The sequence below is a fragment of the Prionailurus viverrinus genome, chromosome E1, assembly GCF_022837055.1.
Source record: "Prionailurus viverrinus isolate Anna chromosome E1, UM_Priviv_1.0, whole genome shotgun sequence".
Lineage (NCBI taxonomy): Eukaryota > Metazoa > Chordata > Mammalia > Carnivora > Felidae > Prionailurus > Prionailurus viverrinus.
Genome location: NC_062574.1, coordinates 27,216,623 through 27,233,499, shown reverse-complemented (window position 1 = coordinate 27,233,499; position 16,877 = coordinate 27,216,623). Strand labels below are relative to the sequence as shown.

At 41.3% G+C, this 16,877-nt stretch overlaps 1 protein-coding gene across 3 annotated transcripts in view; it reads left to right on the top strand.

The window, feature by feature from the left end:
* YPEL2 (yippee like 2) overlaps positions 1-16,877 on the top strand; it is a 105,112-nt gene that overhangs the window by 57,291 nt on the left and 30,944 nt on the right. For 2 of the 3 annotated variants that reach the window (XM_047832512.1, XM_047832513.1), the window contains exon 5: positions 3,212-8,022. The exons of the other annotated variant lie outside the window; for it this stretch is intronic. In XM_047832512.1, the coding sequence (XP_047688468.1) occupies positions 3,212-3,301 (90 nt within the window). In that variant the 3' untranslated portion in view covers positions 3,302-8,022. Of the gene's footprint in view, positions 1-3,211; positions 8,023-16,877 lie in introns of those variants that run through there. 3 annotated transcript variants of the gene reach the window in all.

Genomic DNA, 16,877 nt, shown 5'->3' with positions numbered 1-16,877 from the left:
AAATGAGTCTTCCTGTCTTTGGGAGGACAATTTATTCCATGTAAAATGCCATAAATTCCCTGTACTGTCAATTGCACAGGGTCAGTGTGAAGCTGGCTCATATGACCTGCAGTTAGTTAGACAATAGTTAGCTTTGGAAGAGCCTGGAGGAGTGGTCAGAAGTTCCCACAGAGTGCAGTTGTAGGTTGCAGGACTTTGGGGAAGGCTGTGCATTAGGGGGAGCCGGGAATACAGGGAAAGCCTCCTTGCCTTCTCCGGTGAATCTAAAACTGCTCTAAAAATATGAAGTCTATTTACTTTAAAAAAAATTTTTTTTAAGTTTATTTTGAGAGAGAGAGCATGAGCAGGGGAGAGGCGGGGGGGGGGGGGGTAGGGGGGGTGGAGAATCCTAAGCAGGCTCCACACTGTCAGTACAGAGCCTGACTCAGGGCTTGATCTCACCAATTGTGAGATCATGACCTGAGCCAAAATGAAGAGTCAGACACTTAACTGACTCAGCCACCCAGGCACCCCTAGATTCCATCTTTCACATCTCCCTTGAAATGTTCAGAATTAGAAAGAAAGATCCTAGATGGTATGTTTCATGATGGCAAGATGGTCACAGATCCCTACAGTTGCCTTGATTTGCTCCTTGTGGGAAAAACTGGTCCTGGCTATTCTGTTACCCCTGCATGGCCACTGGCCCTCTCTGGGTGATCTGGGAGCCACAGTTCTGGTTTTGAGGATCTAGAAATTTTCTGCCCTTCTGTTTTCCCAACCTTTTTTGTCATCTTATTCCATTAAAGATGTGCAGGATTATCGACGGAAGATAAATCTGAGTTAGTTGGTTTTGCTCTTTACTTCGCATAAAATGATTCACTCCTTTGACAAAGGTTTATTAAAAGCCTTTGTGTTGGATACAAAAGTAAATGAGATCTAATCCTTACCCTCAGGGGTGTTTACAGTCATCATATGAGAGAGGAAAGCTACAGGTAGACATAAAACAGCTTGACAAGTATCGTGATATCACAGGACGATATAGAGAAGCATTCATCTCCCCAAATATTTATTGATTACCTCTCATGTCCCAGGCTGGTGCTCCAAGCTTTCATTCCATTATTTCTTCTCACCCTCACAGTAATCCTGTGAAGTACTTTCACTTATCCCAGTCTTATAAATGGAAAGTTCTCAGTCATAAACAAAAGTGGTTAAGTGATGCTTCTGGTGCCAGGAAACAGAAATGGGGTTAGGTCTGGGGGTTTCTGTAGACTTCAGATCTAGTACTCTGTCCCCTGGAATCCAGTTATGACATTTTGCAAGTGCCCTGTGGCTTGGGGGCTATTAAATGTTTTTTTCTTTTGGCTTTTTTGTTGTTGTTCAATAGAGATATAGTCTTACTTTCCTAGTTTTCTTTCTACCTCCCGCCTACCCTGAACATGCTACCATGGAACAATAGGTCGTATTCTCGAACCACATTCCTCTATTGTGTACACATCACACAGCGCGCGCGCGCGCGCGCGCACACACACACACACACACACACGGAGTCAAGGAATAATGAAGTGTCAGGGAAATTACTGCTGAGCCCACAGCTCTTGCATGTGTGTGATGTGTTTGCACTTTCTCTCTCAGGGCCTCTCCCCTCTCCACTTTGTAGAATGATTCCTCTCTCAGCAAGAGACTCAAGTCTGAGCTCTCATTCTGGGACCCAAATCCCTGGAGCTCTAGGACAGAAGATATAGTTCATATACATGCTGCCCAGAACCTATGGACAGTAGGGTTTAGCTACTTACTAATTTGGAATACTCAGAACAGCAGCTGATATCCACTGTTTCTGTACACCAAACTTAGCCATAATGACCGTGATGACCAGTGTTTTTCTGATAATACATTGAGATATTTTTATTCATCTATGCCTGTCAATAAAATATCTCTTTGATCCTATACCTATGCAGGGCTTTTTTTTTCTTCCTATGGGGCTTACTAGCCTGGGAGCCCACCCACAGTGCCGTAAATTTAGGATGGTAATTGGCCAGGTGGTTTATATTGAGTTTTTCCTCCGGAAGCCTGGCAGCTGGGGTGGGGGTGGGGTGGGGTGGGAGTGGGGGCTTGAGGGCTGCTGGGTTCTTCAACCTGGAGTTCACATAGCTCCTTTCTCCCTAGAGAAAGGCAGTGAAGGAAAAACAGACTTAACACACATGACACAGAAACAGAAAGATAAATAAAAAAGAGACCTATTTGACTTCACCATACTTTGGTCTCTCCCTGAGTGTCTTTTCTCTAAGTGTAACAAAGTACAATTGAGAATTATAACACATAAACTTCATAGATACATCATCCTTAGAGCAGATTTCCGATTAGCATCTGAAACCAAGTTCCCCTCAGATTTTACACACACACACACACGCACACACACACACACTCCATAGTTACTTACTGAAGACCTATTATATGGCAAGCAGTCTTCTAAACACAAGGGACACAGCATTGAACAAAATAAATGAAAGTATCTGTCTTCCATGTAATTTATGTTGTAGTAATGGGAGATAATATGTAAAATAGACCTGGAGGTTATATTGTATATTTGAGAATGATAAGTGCTATAGAGAAAAATGAAACAGGAAGAGAGGGGGAAGAGAGAGTTCTGGGGTGGAAGTTGTGCTTTTAAAGTAGAATATTCAGGAAAGATTTTACTAAGATGGTGACATTTGGGCAAAGACTTTTTTTTTTTTAAGTTTATTTATTTATTTTGAGAGACAGAGAGAGAGTGCGAGCAGGGGAGGGGCAGAGAGAGAGAATCCCAAGCAGCCTCCTCACTGTCACTGTGGAGCCCAACATGGGGCTTGATCTCATGACCTGAACCAAAATCAGGAGTCAAGTAACCGACTGAGCCACCCAGGTGCCCCTGGGCAAAGATTTAAATGAGCATAGATCTTGAAGAAATTCTATGGTAAATATTGAGAAAATACTTACAACATTTAAATTGCAAAATATTTAAACTCCATTGTAAATGTTGAGAAGGTCCTGGTGCTGCCTCAGAACTATATTAAGTGAAGGCGACCTGGCACGTTTGCATGGTGGGAATTCTCCCAGTGAGTCTGGCTGAAGCTCGTCCTGATCCCTGTCATTGACCTGCCTTTGCTCCTGTGCTACCAAAAAAAAAAAAAAAAAAAAAAGTCACCTACTTGTCTTTGGTCATTTGGTGTCTTTTCTCTTCCTTTGTGTCTCCTAGGAACATGCCTTTGAAAGCAGCCAGAAATATAAAGAAGGCAAATACATCATTGAGCTAGCACACATGATCAAGGACAATGGCTGGGACTGATTGGAGGGTATCCACCTACCCCAGTGTCCACGTGAACGCCATCCAACCAAACATTCTACCCAAGCGTGAGAGAGTGACTGAACACTTGGTTCCATCCATTTAGGGGCCTTGCCATCTGGGGCATTCTCCCACACTGAAGCCGTCTTTCTGGTGACCGGCCTCTAAATCGCTGTCTCTCTGTCTCTTTGCTTTGTATCTGTTTGTGAGTTGATCCTGGCTTCTCTCTGTTCTAGTGTTGGCTGAAAACAAAACAACGAAAGGAACAGATGCCTGACCGCATGGGGCAGCCCACCTTGATAAGGGCCCTGGGGCTCATTAAGAGCTGCTTGATGGCCTCTTGTCAGGAGAGCAGTGGCACAGCACGGGGGTGCAAGGAAGAAGGGAATGGGGAGCCGTGAGGGTCCCAGGGCTGGTCAGGGGACGGGATGTTAGAGGTAGGAACAAAGTTGTGCTGCTCCTGGAGTCCTGGTAACTTAGGCTTGAAATAATCGACTTGTCTAAAAGGACAAAGAAAAAAAATACCTCATGACTGCATTCTCTCTGATCAGAAGCTCTGTTCCTGAACCAGCTGTGTCCAGTTAGCATGTGAGCACAAGAATGCACCCTAACTAGTGGGACAGGGGCCTGGTCCTCCTGGGTCCATCTGGGGGTGTCCTGGCAGCAGAGAGTGCAAAGCCCAGATGGTTTTGATAACTCTGATGCCTCAGTGCCCCTTCAGGTAATCTTCTTTGCCTCTTCAGCCACTGTTGGTGAGAGGATGGGAGACTGCCTTTTGCAATGGGTGCAAGATCCAAACATCCCAAAGGCTTTGACCACCAACCAAGTAAAATCAGTAATTGAGGAGAACAGGGAACAAAGGAGGCTGTAGTTTGGGAGCTCCTACAGAAATGGCTCAGATATTGGGCCAGAAAAAAAAAAAAGTAGAACCAGCTAGCAGTTCTGTCTGACCTTTTTTTTCCTGACCCTTAATAAGAGAAGAGCATTGTGGCAAGGAAGGGGGTGGGGTGGGGAAATGCTGGGAATAGTTTAGGTTTGAGCCATTACAGGTTAGTGTATATTTCCACTTTGGTATGCAATGGCTTCAGTGAGATCAGCAATTCTTTGTACATAGAGTTTTGGTTGTTTTTCTCCAGTTCTATCATTGTAGATTGTGGAAAACAAAGTCCCAAGGCTTTGAGCTTAGTGATAACCCAGCCAGTAGATTCCTCATGCCCCTAGCTATTCTCCTTGGACTTGAATGCTTTGTGTGGAGAGAAATTGTCAGAGTGGTCCAGCAGTGGGGAGGGCTTAGATATGATGTCAAACATCAAGTTATAAGTTCTGATATTAGCCCCCGCCTCCCATCTCCCAAACCAAAGTTGATTATGTTAGGGAAGTGGGGAACAAATCCCTATAAGGCTCATGAGAGAAAGGAGTTTGTTATAGTTAACCAACACTATGAAGTGTTTTCTACAGCACTTCAGCCAGTACATGGTGCATGACCGAAACTCATTTAACTGAGTTAATTTTATTGCTTAGACTGAAAATGTAATTATTGTTAAGATATGTGCAGGTTATGTTAGAGTATCTCATTCTTGAAAGGGGGCTGATCCTATAGAAAAAATTCACCTAAAAAGTCACAAAAAGAATGAGTTCATAGAGGCAAGAATCTATAAAATTGAATAATCAAGATTCAAGCAGCCAACCCAGAACATTTCCAGAATTCAAACAAATTCCTCTAGGGAGTGATCCATGGTGGAAATGCTTTTTTCTGTCTCTGTGTGCTGATTGCAGAAGGGGGACCTGAGGTAGGCGTGGTCATGCCCTGGAGGTAGTGAACTGTGGGACTGACAGGAAACCAGGTGGCTCCAGGTTTAGCTGTAGACCACCTCTGTAAGACAATTAAAAAAAAAAAAAAAAAAAAAAAAGATTCTTAGAAATTGAATCTTGTTCCCAAAGGCTTTTAGTCCACATCTTTCAGTATTTTAGTATCCTGGGGAGGTTAAGGTTTCCCCACATTGCTAAAAAGCGGAATGAGGTTCAGAAGGAGTATTTCATTTCCACTCCCAGAGAAAAAGGTCTTCTGGCTCCCAGGGCCAAGATCTCAATAAAAACCATTTTCTACTTTCACATTCCTAAGCTGGCTTGCCAGCACAAAAGTTATAGATCCCTCTTTCTGTCTCCCTTGAAGGTAGTGGCCTTCATTTATGGATTTTGATAAGCTCCTTTGCTTGGGGAAAGTCCTGACTATTGATACTCCTTTTCATAGAAAGAAAATGGGGGTTAAACATGGGTAGGTGTTTTGTCTGTGAAACTAAAAATGGAGTGTGGTGATATAGAAACCAGACATGGGGTGCCCTAGAATTTTCAACAGGGAGAAGAGACCCATGTGCCACTGTTGCTCCTTGGGGATGAGGCCTCTGACTGTTGCATGGATCAGAGCAGGCTTCAGTTAGACCCAGGTTCTGGTCTTTCTTTCTTTCTTTCTTTCTTTCTTTCTTTCTTTCTTTCTTTCTTTAGCTATTACCCATTGAGCATCCAGTGGGTGCATGGCGCCGTACTTGGTGCGAAAGATCTGAGTAGAATGTTGGTTTTTCTGTAACTACAGGGGAAAAAAACACAACTCATTAGGCTATCCCTTTGTGTCAATGAAACCAAAAGTGCTTCTTATAACTTTATCTCCATTCATGGCTTGTCTACCTAATGTCTAGCAGTATTGGAGAGACCGCAGCTGAGTGATGGGGACACATCAACTCATGGCCTCAGTCAGTTCATTCTTTAATTTCCTCACCAAATTATTGACTCAGAGCATAACCAAAGACCTCATCCATTCACCCCTGGCAGGTTCAGGGAATTGGAGTTTGATGGTAAAGCCTAGGCAGGGTGCAGGGAGTAGCAGGGCAGGGAGAGGGAGGAGTGAGAAAGGAAAGGCATGAAGTTCTATACCTCAGCCAGCAGCTGCCTTCATTTGCAACTGAAATCTAGCCAGCCGACCCTCTAGTTCCATCTCCCCTATGCTGCCCTAGGTCATGTGGCATTGGCAGCCCTGGGTTACACCCAAACCCCCAGGATGTTAGTCTCAGGCTGCTGATGGGTTGATTTGATATGAATCAAATACAGCCAAACTTGATGGCCACAGATTGTCAGCTGGGCCTGACTGAGTGCTGCCCCAACTCCTATGACAGCAAGATCATGGAGATAGGATAGAGTAAATCTTTACTGGTGGGTCATTGTGTGAAAAAGAGGTGTCCCCTTTATAAAAAGATTTTCAAGTGGATATATATATTTAAAAAGTTGCTTGTGAAATAAACTTTTGTAAATAATATTTAATTTTTTAAATAATATATTTGGTGCTGTTTTCTCAGATCCCCTGAGAGCACTTTTTATTTTCATTTTTAAATTCTATGGTTTCCTCTGCATTTCTTGAAGTATATTTTAAGGGAAATAGTGATCATCAATATACTCTTTTTAAAAAAAGATCTGTATCACGTTAGTCTGGACTGAGGCAGTAAAGCAATGCCTCTCTGCATTTCTTTCCCGAAGGAACAGACTCTGCGCTACATTACCAGGTTGAGAATTGAAATATTTTCTTGTACCAATATTGGCTAGAAAAGAAAATAAATAAAATCAAATTTAGTAACAACTTAGTGATTCCTTTTGTTAGAAGAATTTCCAACAAATTGGGATCTTGTTTTTAGTGTGTGTGTGTGTGTGCGCACACACGCGCACACTCACGCACACATGTGTGTAAAAAGCACTTTGGATTGTGCCTCCTGTTTTTTTCTTTTTCTTTTTTTTTTTTTTTTAATTGGGGACACTATATCTACAGTTTACACCTTCGGCACATAAGACTTTTCTTCTCTTTCTCTCTGGTGGTTTTGTTTCTGAGTGGACCAACAGTGCAAACCATGAGGATTTTGTTTTTCTGAGCATGGAGCTATTGCCAGTTTGCTCCTCTTTCGTTGTGTGCTCAACTTTCACAGATTGTAAAGGAAATCTGTTGTTTTGTGAAGATCAGAGTCAAATCTGTATTTCTGAGATGTGAGTGTACTCCTTATGTACCATAGGGTTCCCTTTGTTGTAAAAGCCACCTCATTAACTGGTTTGGGTTAAAGGAACATCAGTAAAATCATACACGATACCTTGTAGGTAAACAGCTTATTTTATTTCAAGATCAGATTGCCTCAGGTTCAGGAAGAGGCTAGGAAATCTTAAACCCAATCAACTTATATATTTTAAGAAAGAGTCTGACTCTTAACAGAAAACGTCCTAGTGGTCAAGGTGGAGGAAAGAGATGTTTAATCTTTTTAAGCAAAATACAGTCATGAAATCTGCCAGCAGTGAAAGGTAAAGCCAAGAAGAAACAAGCTATAATCATCACCAAATTGGATCTGCCTATATGTTTTTATATAACATTTTGGTGAAAGTGAGAGTCGGTTCCCTTTTCCAACCTGCAGAGACGATCTTTCGATAGAATAGAATCTGTCTATTTATGCTTGTGTTTACAAACTGTATTTGTTGGGTTTGGGTTTTGTTATTTTCTTTATCTTTTTTTTTTTTTTTTTGGTGGCATTTTTCAGGTCACTTTGCTTCAATAACAAAGATAATTATTTTCAAATAATTTGTCCTCACTTTTTCCTGTATTTGTACATAGTTATTCAGTATTAGAGAAAAGTGCATTGTTTCTGTCATATTTCAATCTGTGTTGGTGCTCATTTGAGAAAATAAAGTTTTCAAATATTTGGAAGGCTCATCTAGTCTTAATTGACCCAGCAAGTTTTATCTTGACTTTTAACATTTAAAGTAACTGAAAAGCCTGCAGGAGGTCATCTGTCTAACCCCATTCACAGAGCTGTCAACTGAGACCCTGTGGGATTGTTTTCTCCAAGGATATTTGGCCAGTTAATGAATAAAAATCATGTCTCCTGCTTATCTACAAATGTTTCTCTTATCTTTGGTATCAGAAATGCATGAGTGACCTTTAGGATTTCTGTCTACTAACCCCCATATTAGACTCTCCAAACTTTTCTGCTTATACAAATTTCTTTGGGGGAAATTGGATTGCATTAAGTGAAGAGATAAAAGAATTGTAAAAAAACAAAATTATGTCACAAAGAGGCAGCATTATCTCTGAATAACTGGCTAACAAAGGGAAATGAGTATTCAGTTATAGTATACGGAGAATCAAGTCTTCTCACTCACTGAACAACTATGAAACATATATTAGATTCTAGGCGCTGGGTGACGGTTCAACCATTCTAATAAATCAGCTGTTTTTGTTTGCCTCCAGGATCATCCACATGCATAGCTTTGCATAACCAGTCAGTGTAAGTAATTTTGTGTTCTGGTGCCTTCATTTAACACAGTAAATATTTTTGCCTACACTTGATTTTATACCATAACTTTTCCAAAAGCTTTTCTCCATGGCTTAGAGAGTTCTCACCTTGGTTAGGCAATTTAAATAGGGAAGAAAGAAGATATTAAAACCACACAAGTGTGTACATATTCGTGTGTTTTCGTATTGGTGAAATTATTTTAAAAGTCTGTTCTGTATAAAATAAGAAATACCTTATCTACTTCCCATGAATTTTTACTTATGCATTCTGGGCTGAGCTGCAATTGACTTTTATTTGTCCTTGAGTATATTATCTTATTCCTGTGACCTGTTTTGCTTCAGTGGATGTGTCTGTTATCATTTCATTCTTGTTTGCCTTTGGCAGACCAGGAGGAGAGAAAAGATAATGTGTGCTAGATACAACCAGTTTCAAACCAGCAATCCTCACACTTCAAGCTCTTACACCTCAGGGGCTGTCCAGGAGATCAGGCTGGGGAAAGTGAGGGGAGATCACTGATGTTCATGGAGTGCTTGGCTTGCGCCACACCTTGAATCGGGCACTTTGCCTACATGACCTCATTTAAGATCCTCACAGTGAGGCATTTCCTCACATCATCCCAGGAGTCCTCACCACCCTATGGGAAAGTAATGACAAATGCTGATCATTCCCATTTTATAGATGATGAAATTGAGGTTAGGAAGTTTTCATGGGAATGACAGGGTCAGGAATCATAGCCTGGCTTCCCAGCCCTATGGTCTTTCCCTACACTGTGTTCCAAATTTTAGCACCTCTTTTCCTTCAGCCTTCTTAATTCTTGTATGGCTTCTTCACAGGATGCTTTCTTAGCCTGCCTGTCATGACTGCTTAATAAGTAGGGGTTCAGGGAATGTGAGTTAAAAATTAATTTAAGCAAAGCCACAAAGGTCACTGCTGCCTGAAAGGTATTGTGTATCCCATAGCTGAGTGTAAGCTGGGCTTTGTTGTTTTCTAATACCCTGCAATAGATCCCATGTGTAATCCTTGGCCCCTTGATTAATAGTACGTACTTAATAACTGGTTGGTGAACATTGAATTAATGTGGATGGTGGAGAACTAACAGCTTTCAAAATCTGTTTAATATGTTAGTATCCCTAAGAGGAGAATGGAGAGGAGGTTGGCATTAAATGCTTCCTACACAAGGTAGGTAAATGGTTAAATCAGGAGCAATCAGTTTACTATTTGCATTTATTTATTCAACAAGCATTTTTTGGACATCTATTATGTGCCTAGTTTAGTCAGGGAACTAATCCTTGGGAGCAGAAAATCAGTGGTACTAATTATGCAGAGTGGGAGAACAAAGGGTTATGCGTGGCTCTCCCTAGTTGGCCAAATATCCAGCCACATCAACCACCACCCTCATGGGCAGCTGTTTCCTGCAGAAGTAATTGCTCATAAATCCTTTAATCTGAACCTAGAGCAGGGCACAGGGCATTCTCTGGAGTCAGTGAACCTGGTTTCAAATACTGGTTTCACTTAGTAAAAAGATAATCTATGTGCCCAGTGCCTGGCACATAGTAAGGACTCAGTAATATAATGGCTGTTATGATTGCGGATTGCTATTTGAATTGGGAGTGAAATGAAGAGGACTGTTGTGTTTTATTTTTATGTACATTATTTGCTTAATTTTGCAACAATCCTATGAAGCAAATACTCCATTTTACAGAGGAATAAACTAAGGTTCAGAGCATAAATAACATGCTCATGGAAGAGCTGGGATTTGTAAATTCTTGTTCTGATTCGAAGCCCCCCACCCCCTCCCAATCTGTGGCCCCAGCCTGCCATTCAGGAAACAGGAATAACTACCAAATAGGAAACTTACTGGCAGATCAGACCAAGCACACACCCAAACTATCATGGAGGTTTTGTTTTTCTCCTCTTGTATTCTCCCCCCTTTTTTTAATGAAATAGAAATTCTGTCTTTTCCATTGGAAGTCAAGAGTTCAAACCTCAGGAAGAATTGTTATACCTTTATTTTATATGATTTCAGGCCTGTTGATTGTAGGGCTGTGATTTTAAGGAAAAAAGTTGTTGCGTTCAGTTGTTCAGACTGATAGAAATGATGAAAGTAAAAAACTTGCCTACGTAGAAGTGACTAAAGTACCCTAACATACCACACCATCTCTGTGGGGCCATTCAGGGCTAACTCTCCAGGCCAGCTTGGAACAAGCCAAAGATTAAAAGTTTGTGTGTCATGAAGAGACTTCTAATTCCCCTCTAGGTGATACAGGATCTTTTTTCCCCCTAATGTTTATTTTTTGAGAAAGCGCACAAGCGGGGGAGGGGCAGAGACAGGGGGACAGAGGATCCAAGCAGGCTCTGTGCTGACAGCAGAGAGCCCAACATGGGGCTCAAACTCACAGACCATCAGACCATGACCTGAGCTGAAGTTGGACGCTTAACCACTTAACCGACCGAGCCACCCAGGTTCCCCATGGGATCATTTTAATGAGAGACAGGATAGCTGGGAAAGCTGAATTTTTTAAGGCATTAGAAAATTATTTGAAAACTATGACAGAACTGTTATATTTATATTGAATTAAAATCATGCTAATGGTTTATTCCAAGCTCAGAAATAAGCAGGATAAAATAGAAAGAAGGTTGGCTTTGGAGTTGGACAGATGGGGATTTGAAGCCTGACTGCATGCTTATGTATTGATCACTCTGAGGAAGTAACTGCAGTTCTAGGGACTATTTTCCATCATCCATGAATTTAGGGATACCAGCAACCATACTCAAGTTATTGTTAGGATCAAATAGTAGCCATAATGTGTCCAGCACATTGACTCAATCAAATAGGACTTAGCAAGTGTCACCTTTTTTTTTTTTTTTGGCTGAGTATTGCTAGCACTATAGTGCTAGTTAGGATCTAATATTCATCTCTCCACACCACCTCTACAAAGGAAGAGAGGAAGTTAAGTCACCGACACTTGGTCATGAGTTTTATGAGCAGACAAACTAGAACACAGCACCTAGGTGATCAGGCAAGTAGTTGGTCCCTGCACCATGCACTTGCTTTTACTTCCAGAGTATGTACATTTATGGAAAGAAAAAAGGAAGGATATCAGCTAGAAAAAAACATCCTTGAATTTTAGAATCCTATTTGATAATTTTCATGGTAACCATCTTTATTGGTCTTCAATAAAGCATAATTTGCTTTTTATTCTTGCACCCTGGTCTGATATGCAGGCAACATGCAGAAGAAGCAGAATGGTCTCAAATCTTGCTCACCTCCCCAGCCTCCCCTGGACTGCCTGCTTCTCATTCTGAGCTCATTCTCCAGAGCAAGGCCATGCAGGCACAGCAACCAAGCAGGGATATTTTATTTATGGCTTTAATAATGGAGTCTCTTGGGAAAATTTTGGTTTCCCATTCCGAGAAACAAAAATTCAGTCACAGTATGTTCTTAAAATTTATTACTGCTTGTTTTTTTCCTACCACATTCTTTGAGCCACCTTAATAGACTTTAAAATGTCCCTTCACAAAAGTAAGATAATTTGACCTGTCGTTCATTTGGTTGGTACGTTCTGTACCAGGCCAGCACAGTGTCAAAGATTAGGAATATAGGTTGATAATGTTGCTGCTGATGACATAATCCAATGTGGAACATGCCATATGTATTACCGAAACTGCTGCCAGCCCAGCAGGAGCTTGTTTTGGCTTTGTCCAGTTCCCCGTCCCTTTTTCCCACTGCTATTGGAAGAACAGCACCCACTTTTCCTGGAGGCACCCAGGTTTGAAGTTGTTTCCATGGTGACAGGGCATACCCAAGACTCAGGTTTCATTTCATTTTATATCTCCATGATATTATAAAGAAATAGCACCAGCGAGAATGCCAGCCATCTGAGGGAGGAGGATTGAGGAAAGGAAGAGCCACTGACCTTCTGGGGCCCTACCTATAGGAAGGACCTGTGGGAGTTTCTGTTTAACAAGGAGGTGTGGGTAGCCATCTTGCAAAGGAAAGGCCAAAGTTACCACAGAGATAACTGGTTTGGATCTGTTGTGTCTAATGCATCACATATTTCATCTTGCCTTGGGTAGACCCAGGTGTAGCCTACGGGTGATTTGCCCTAATAAGCTATGCCATGAGGCAGGCAGAACTCAACATGAGCATGCCTGTAAAGATCCTTTCTGTAGGCAGGAGGCTAACTGGCATGTGGGACTAAAAAGCAGTCTTCCAGGCTAGATTTAGCTGTGTGACCTTGGATAGGTTGGTTACCTTTTGAGGCTCAGCTGACCGATCTCTAAAAGCAAGTTGTGGTAAGAACTAAGTGTGATAATGTACATCAAGAGCTGAGATGGAGCCTGGCACCCTAGAGCTGAAGAAATGTTGGTTATTGTTGCTATCGTAGTGGTGAAGGCAAGGCAGGGATGTGTGGTTTTCAAAGTGGAAAAATGCATGTGAATCACTAGACAAATAAGAATTAGAATAGGATGTTTTATAATGATTCTTTTTCTTTGCATGCATTTTCTAAGCATATTTTATTTTATATTTCTTTACATGTGTCTTGATATTTGGCAAATAGTAAATATCCCCCAAAACTTACACATTCTTTCAACAAGTATTTCTGAGCCAGACATTGTGCTAGAGATAAATAGACAGGGTCCCTGCCCTCAGGAAGTTTCTTCAATCCCTTCAGGGAGTACTTATTTAACAAAGGGGAGTGGGTGGTTGCCCAAAGAAGAAAAGATCAGAGCTACCATTGCAATTACTGGTTTGAACTGGAAAGTATAGTTATAGAAAGGCTTCCCAGAGACTTCTTGCTGCCTGTCTAACACTGGGTCCCTCTAGCTCTTGACCTAGGCCTGTGCTATGGTCCTTACCAGATTGTCTGTCTCCTTCCCCAGGACTCCTCCCAGAGTTCAGGTACCCGGACTCATTACGGTTGAAAAACTAGCAGCTCAGTGATGTTGGATGAACAAATATTCATGTGGATGTAAGGATGGTCATCTAATAAAAGAATTATTCCTTTCAACCTCGACATAAGAGGAGACTAGTGATATTTATGGACTGTTGTGGGAGAAAGGAAAGATTGTTTTAGCTTTTACCTTCATTCCATTGGAAACAATAAGGTAAATGAGACAATGTTAGAAGATAGAAAAGGTAACTAAAGCAGGCATGTGTTTCACATCTGATGGTGGGAGTGAAGGTTCTTAAATGGTTTCATTCAGTCAAACCAAAGTACAAGGGGTGGGGACATGGGGGCTGGCAGTCACTCATGTAATAGCAAGGAAAAGGGTTTCTCCACATGGGGTATGTTGGACAAAGAGCTGAGCAACGTTTCAGGCACAAACATGGATCATTTCAGCTGGTTGGTCAGAGAGTGATGTGCTATCTGCTGCCCAAGGAAAGTCCTCAGCACTATGGCCTGGTGAGGCCACATGTGAGCTAATTCAGTCATAGGTTGGGCAGTCAATGAACATGAACTCTAATTCTTTCCATGGGGTCTCTTTAGGTTTAACCTTTTTACCTCCAGACCTCACTAATCTCTCTGACTACTTTCTTTCCCCCTCTCTCACCCCTAATCTCTTTGGGTGAGGGAATCCTTTTCAAGTGAGAGAGGTGGGGAAATCTTGCTTTCATTTATGGTATCTTCTCCCAAATGCTTTGTTCTTCCCTGGAATCTTTTTTTCTTACGTTTGATGGCCTAGGATTTCGAAACTCAAAAGCCAAAGAAATACAAATAGCTTTTCAAGTCAGATATAGTTTACAGATTGCAGAATTCACCTTCTTGAGGTGTACCTGAGTTTTAACAAATGGGTACAGTCGTGTAACTAACCATCACAATTAAGATATAGAATATTTAAATCACCTCCAAAAGTTCCTTCCTGTCCCTTTTATAGTGATCCCCCTCCTATCTCTAGCCCCCGACAACCACTGATCTATTTTCTGTTCCTGTAGTTTTGCCTGTTCAGAACACCTTATAGTATGTAGCCTATTGAATCTGTCATAATACTTTAACATAATGCTTTAGAGATTCATCTGTTATTGCATGCATGAGTAGGTCATTCCTTATTTTTAAAAAAAATTTTTTAATGTTTGTTTATTTTTGAGAGAGACAGAGTATGAGTGGGGGAGGGGCAAAGAGAGAGGGAGACAAAGAATCTGAAGCAGGCTCCAGGCTCTGAGCTTGTCAGCGCAGAGCCCCATGCAGGGCTCGAACTCACGACCCATGAGATCATGCCCTGAGCCGAAGTTGGACACGTAACTGACTGAGCCACCCAGGAACCCCAGTAGGTCATTCCTTCTTATTGCTGAATAGTATTCCCTTGTATGGATATACTGCAGTATATTTATCCATAATGGGCACTTGTGTTGTTGCCAGTTTCTGGCTATTATGGAAGAAGCTGCTATAAACATTTGTGGATAGGTTTTTGTGCATATTATGTATATATTTTTACCATTCTTGGGGAAAACCCTCAAAGTCAAATTGTTGAGTTATATGGCAAGTGATTGTATTTAGAAGGAACTAACAAACTTTTTCCAAAATGTTTGTGCCATTTTGCATTTCTACCAGCAGTCCATGACAGTTCCAGTTTCTCCACATGCTTCTCAGCATTTGGAATTGTCTGTTTGTTTGTTTATATTTCAATTTAGTCATTCTGAGAGACATAGATTCTCTCTCTCTTTTTTTTTTTTTTCCTGATTTCTGCTGCCACATTCCTCCCATGGGATAAATGTACAAAAATTCTTTTCTGACCAAACAAGGTAAAGAGTGGGGAAGAATTTAAAAGTGACTTTGCATTATAAGAACAAACATATCTTTTGCTTCATAAGAAAACATACATAAAGAATGAAAAAATGAAGATGTGAGAAAGCAGGTACTGGGAAGAGGGACCAGGTATAGGAGCTCATAAACTCTCCAAAATGATTGCTTTCTGATTAATCCATTTAGAAAAACCCACTCTCTCTCTCTCCCTGGGCATAGATTATAAAACCAAGCCCTTTCTATTAATTCTTGTTTTCTAGCCTAGTATCCTTTAAACCAGAAAGGTGAGCTTTGCAGAAGGATGGCTGCCATGACAGTATTGTTAAAATAGCTACATGTAAAATAATTATAAAAGATTGCACATTCAAAAGAAAACTTCACCCTTAACCCCAAATTATGTTTTCTTTCTTTCTTTCTTTCTTTCTTTCTTTCTTTCTTTCTTTCTTTCTTTCTTTCTTTCTTTTTTAGAAAGTGATTTGCCATGAAGCCTTTGAAACCTTTTGAGGAATTATCTTGTTCTTTACCTTGTTACTCCTCATTCACTTCATTGGCACACAATGAATACAATTTATAATCTTGGCCATTTAGTTCAAGATCCCTGTGATACTCTTATGACATCTAAAAGAGGCTGCTAGGGGCGCCTGGGTGGCTCAGTCAGTTAAGCGGCCAACTTCAGCTCAGGTCATGATTTCGCGGTCTGTGAGTTTGAGCCCTGCGTCGGGCTCTGTGCTGACAGCTCAGAGCCTGGAGCCTGTTTCAGATTCTGTGTCTCCCTCTCTCTGAACCTCCCCCATTCATGCTCTGTCTCTCTCTGTCTCAAAAATAAATAAACGTTAAAAAAAAATTTTTAAAGAGGCTGCTAGAATCAGCATCTAGGAAACTCAGGTCTGAAACAGAGACTACAACCCCTTCTTTCTGCATGAGAATTGAAAGGAAGGCATTTCTTCCAACCATGTGTGGGATACACACTGGGGGGATCCGTTTATCCAGGTTGCTTCTTGTACACCCCTGTGTGGCCAACAGGAGGAACAAAACAGCCTGTAGTCTACCCTGAAAGTCTCTATATCCCACTTCTTTTCCTCCTTCCTTCTTTTGCTGTTTGTATCCAGGCTGCCTACACCAATCACCTTTTTCCAAATGCAAGGGAGAGCAAAGGGGTAAAAGGGTGGGAGTTTTGAAGAATTCAGGTAATCTGCTGATTGGTTGGCAATGCTTACTTTTGGTTTCTAGGCAATAAATCATGACTTAGAAGCAGAAAGCCACTCCCAGTTTCTGCTACCATCTGGATCCATATTCCCCAAGGTCCTGTGTCCAAGGTGACCCAGTACTATGGTAAATGCAAAACCTGCTAAAATTGAGTGTCTATGTTTGAGAACCAGACTCTAGACATTTGGTTCCATGAGTGATGGTGACATAATGGGGTCAAGTGAAGCTGTCAGGAAAATAGTTACTAATAATAGCTCATATGTATTGAGCACTAGCTCTGTGCCAGTCATCAAATGCTCCATATGTTCT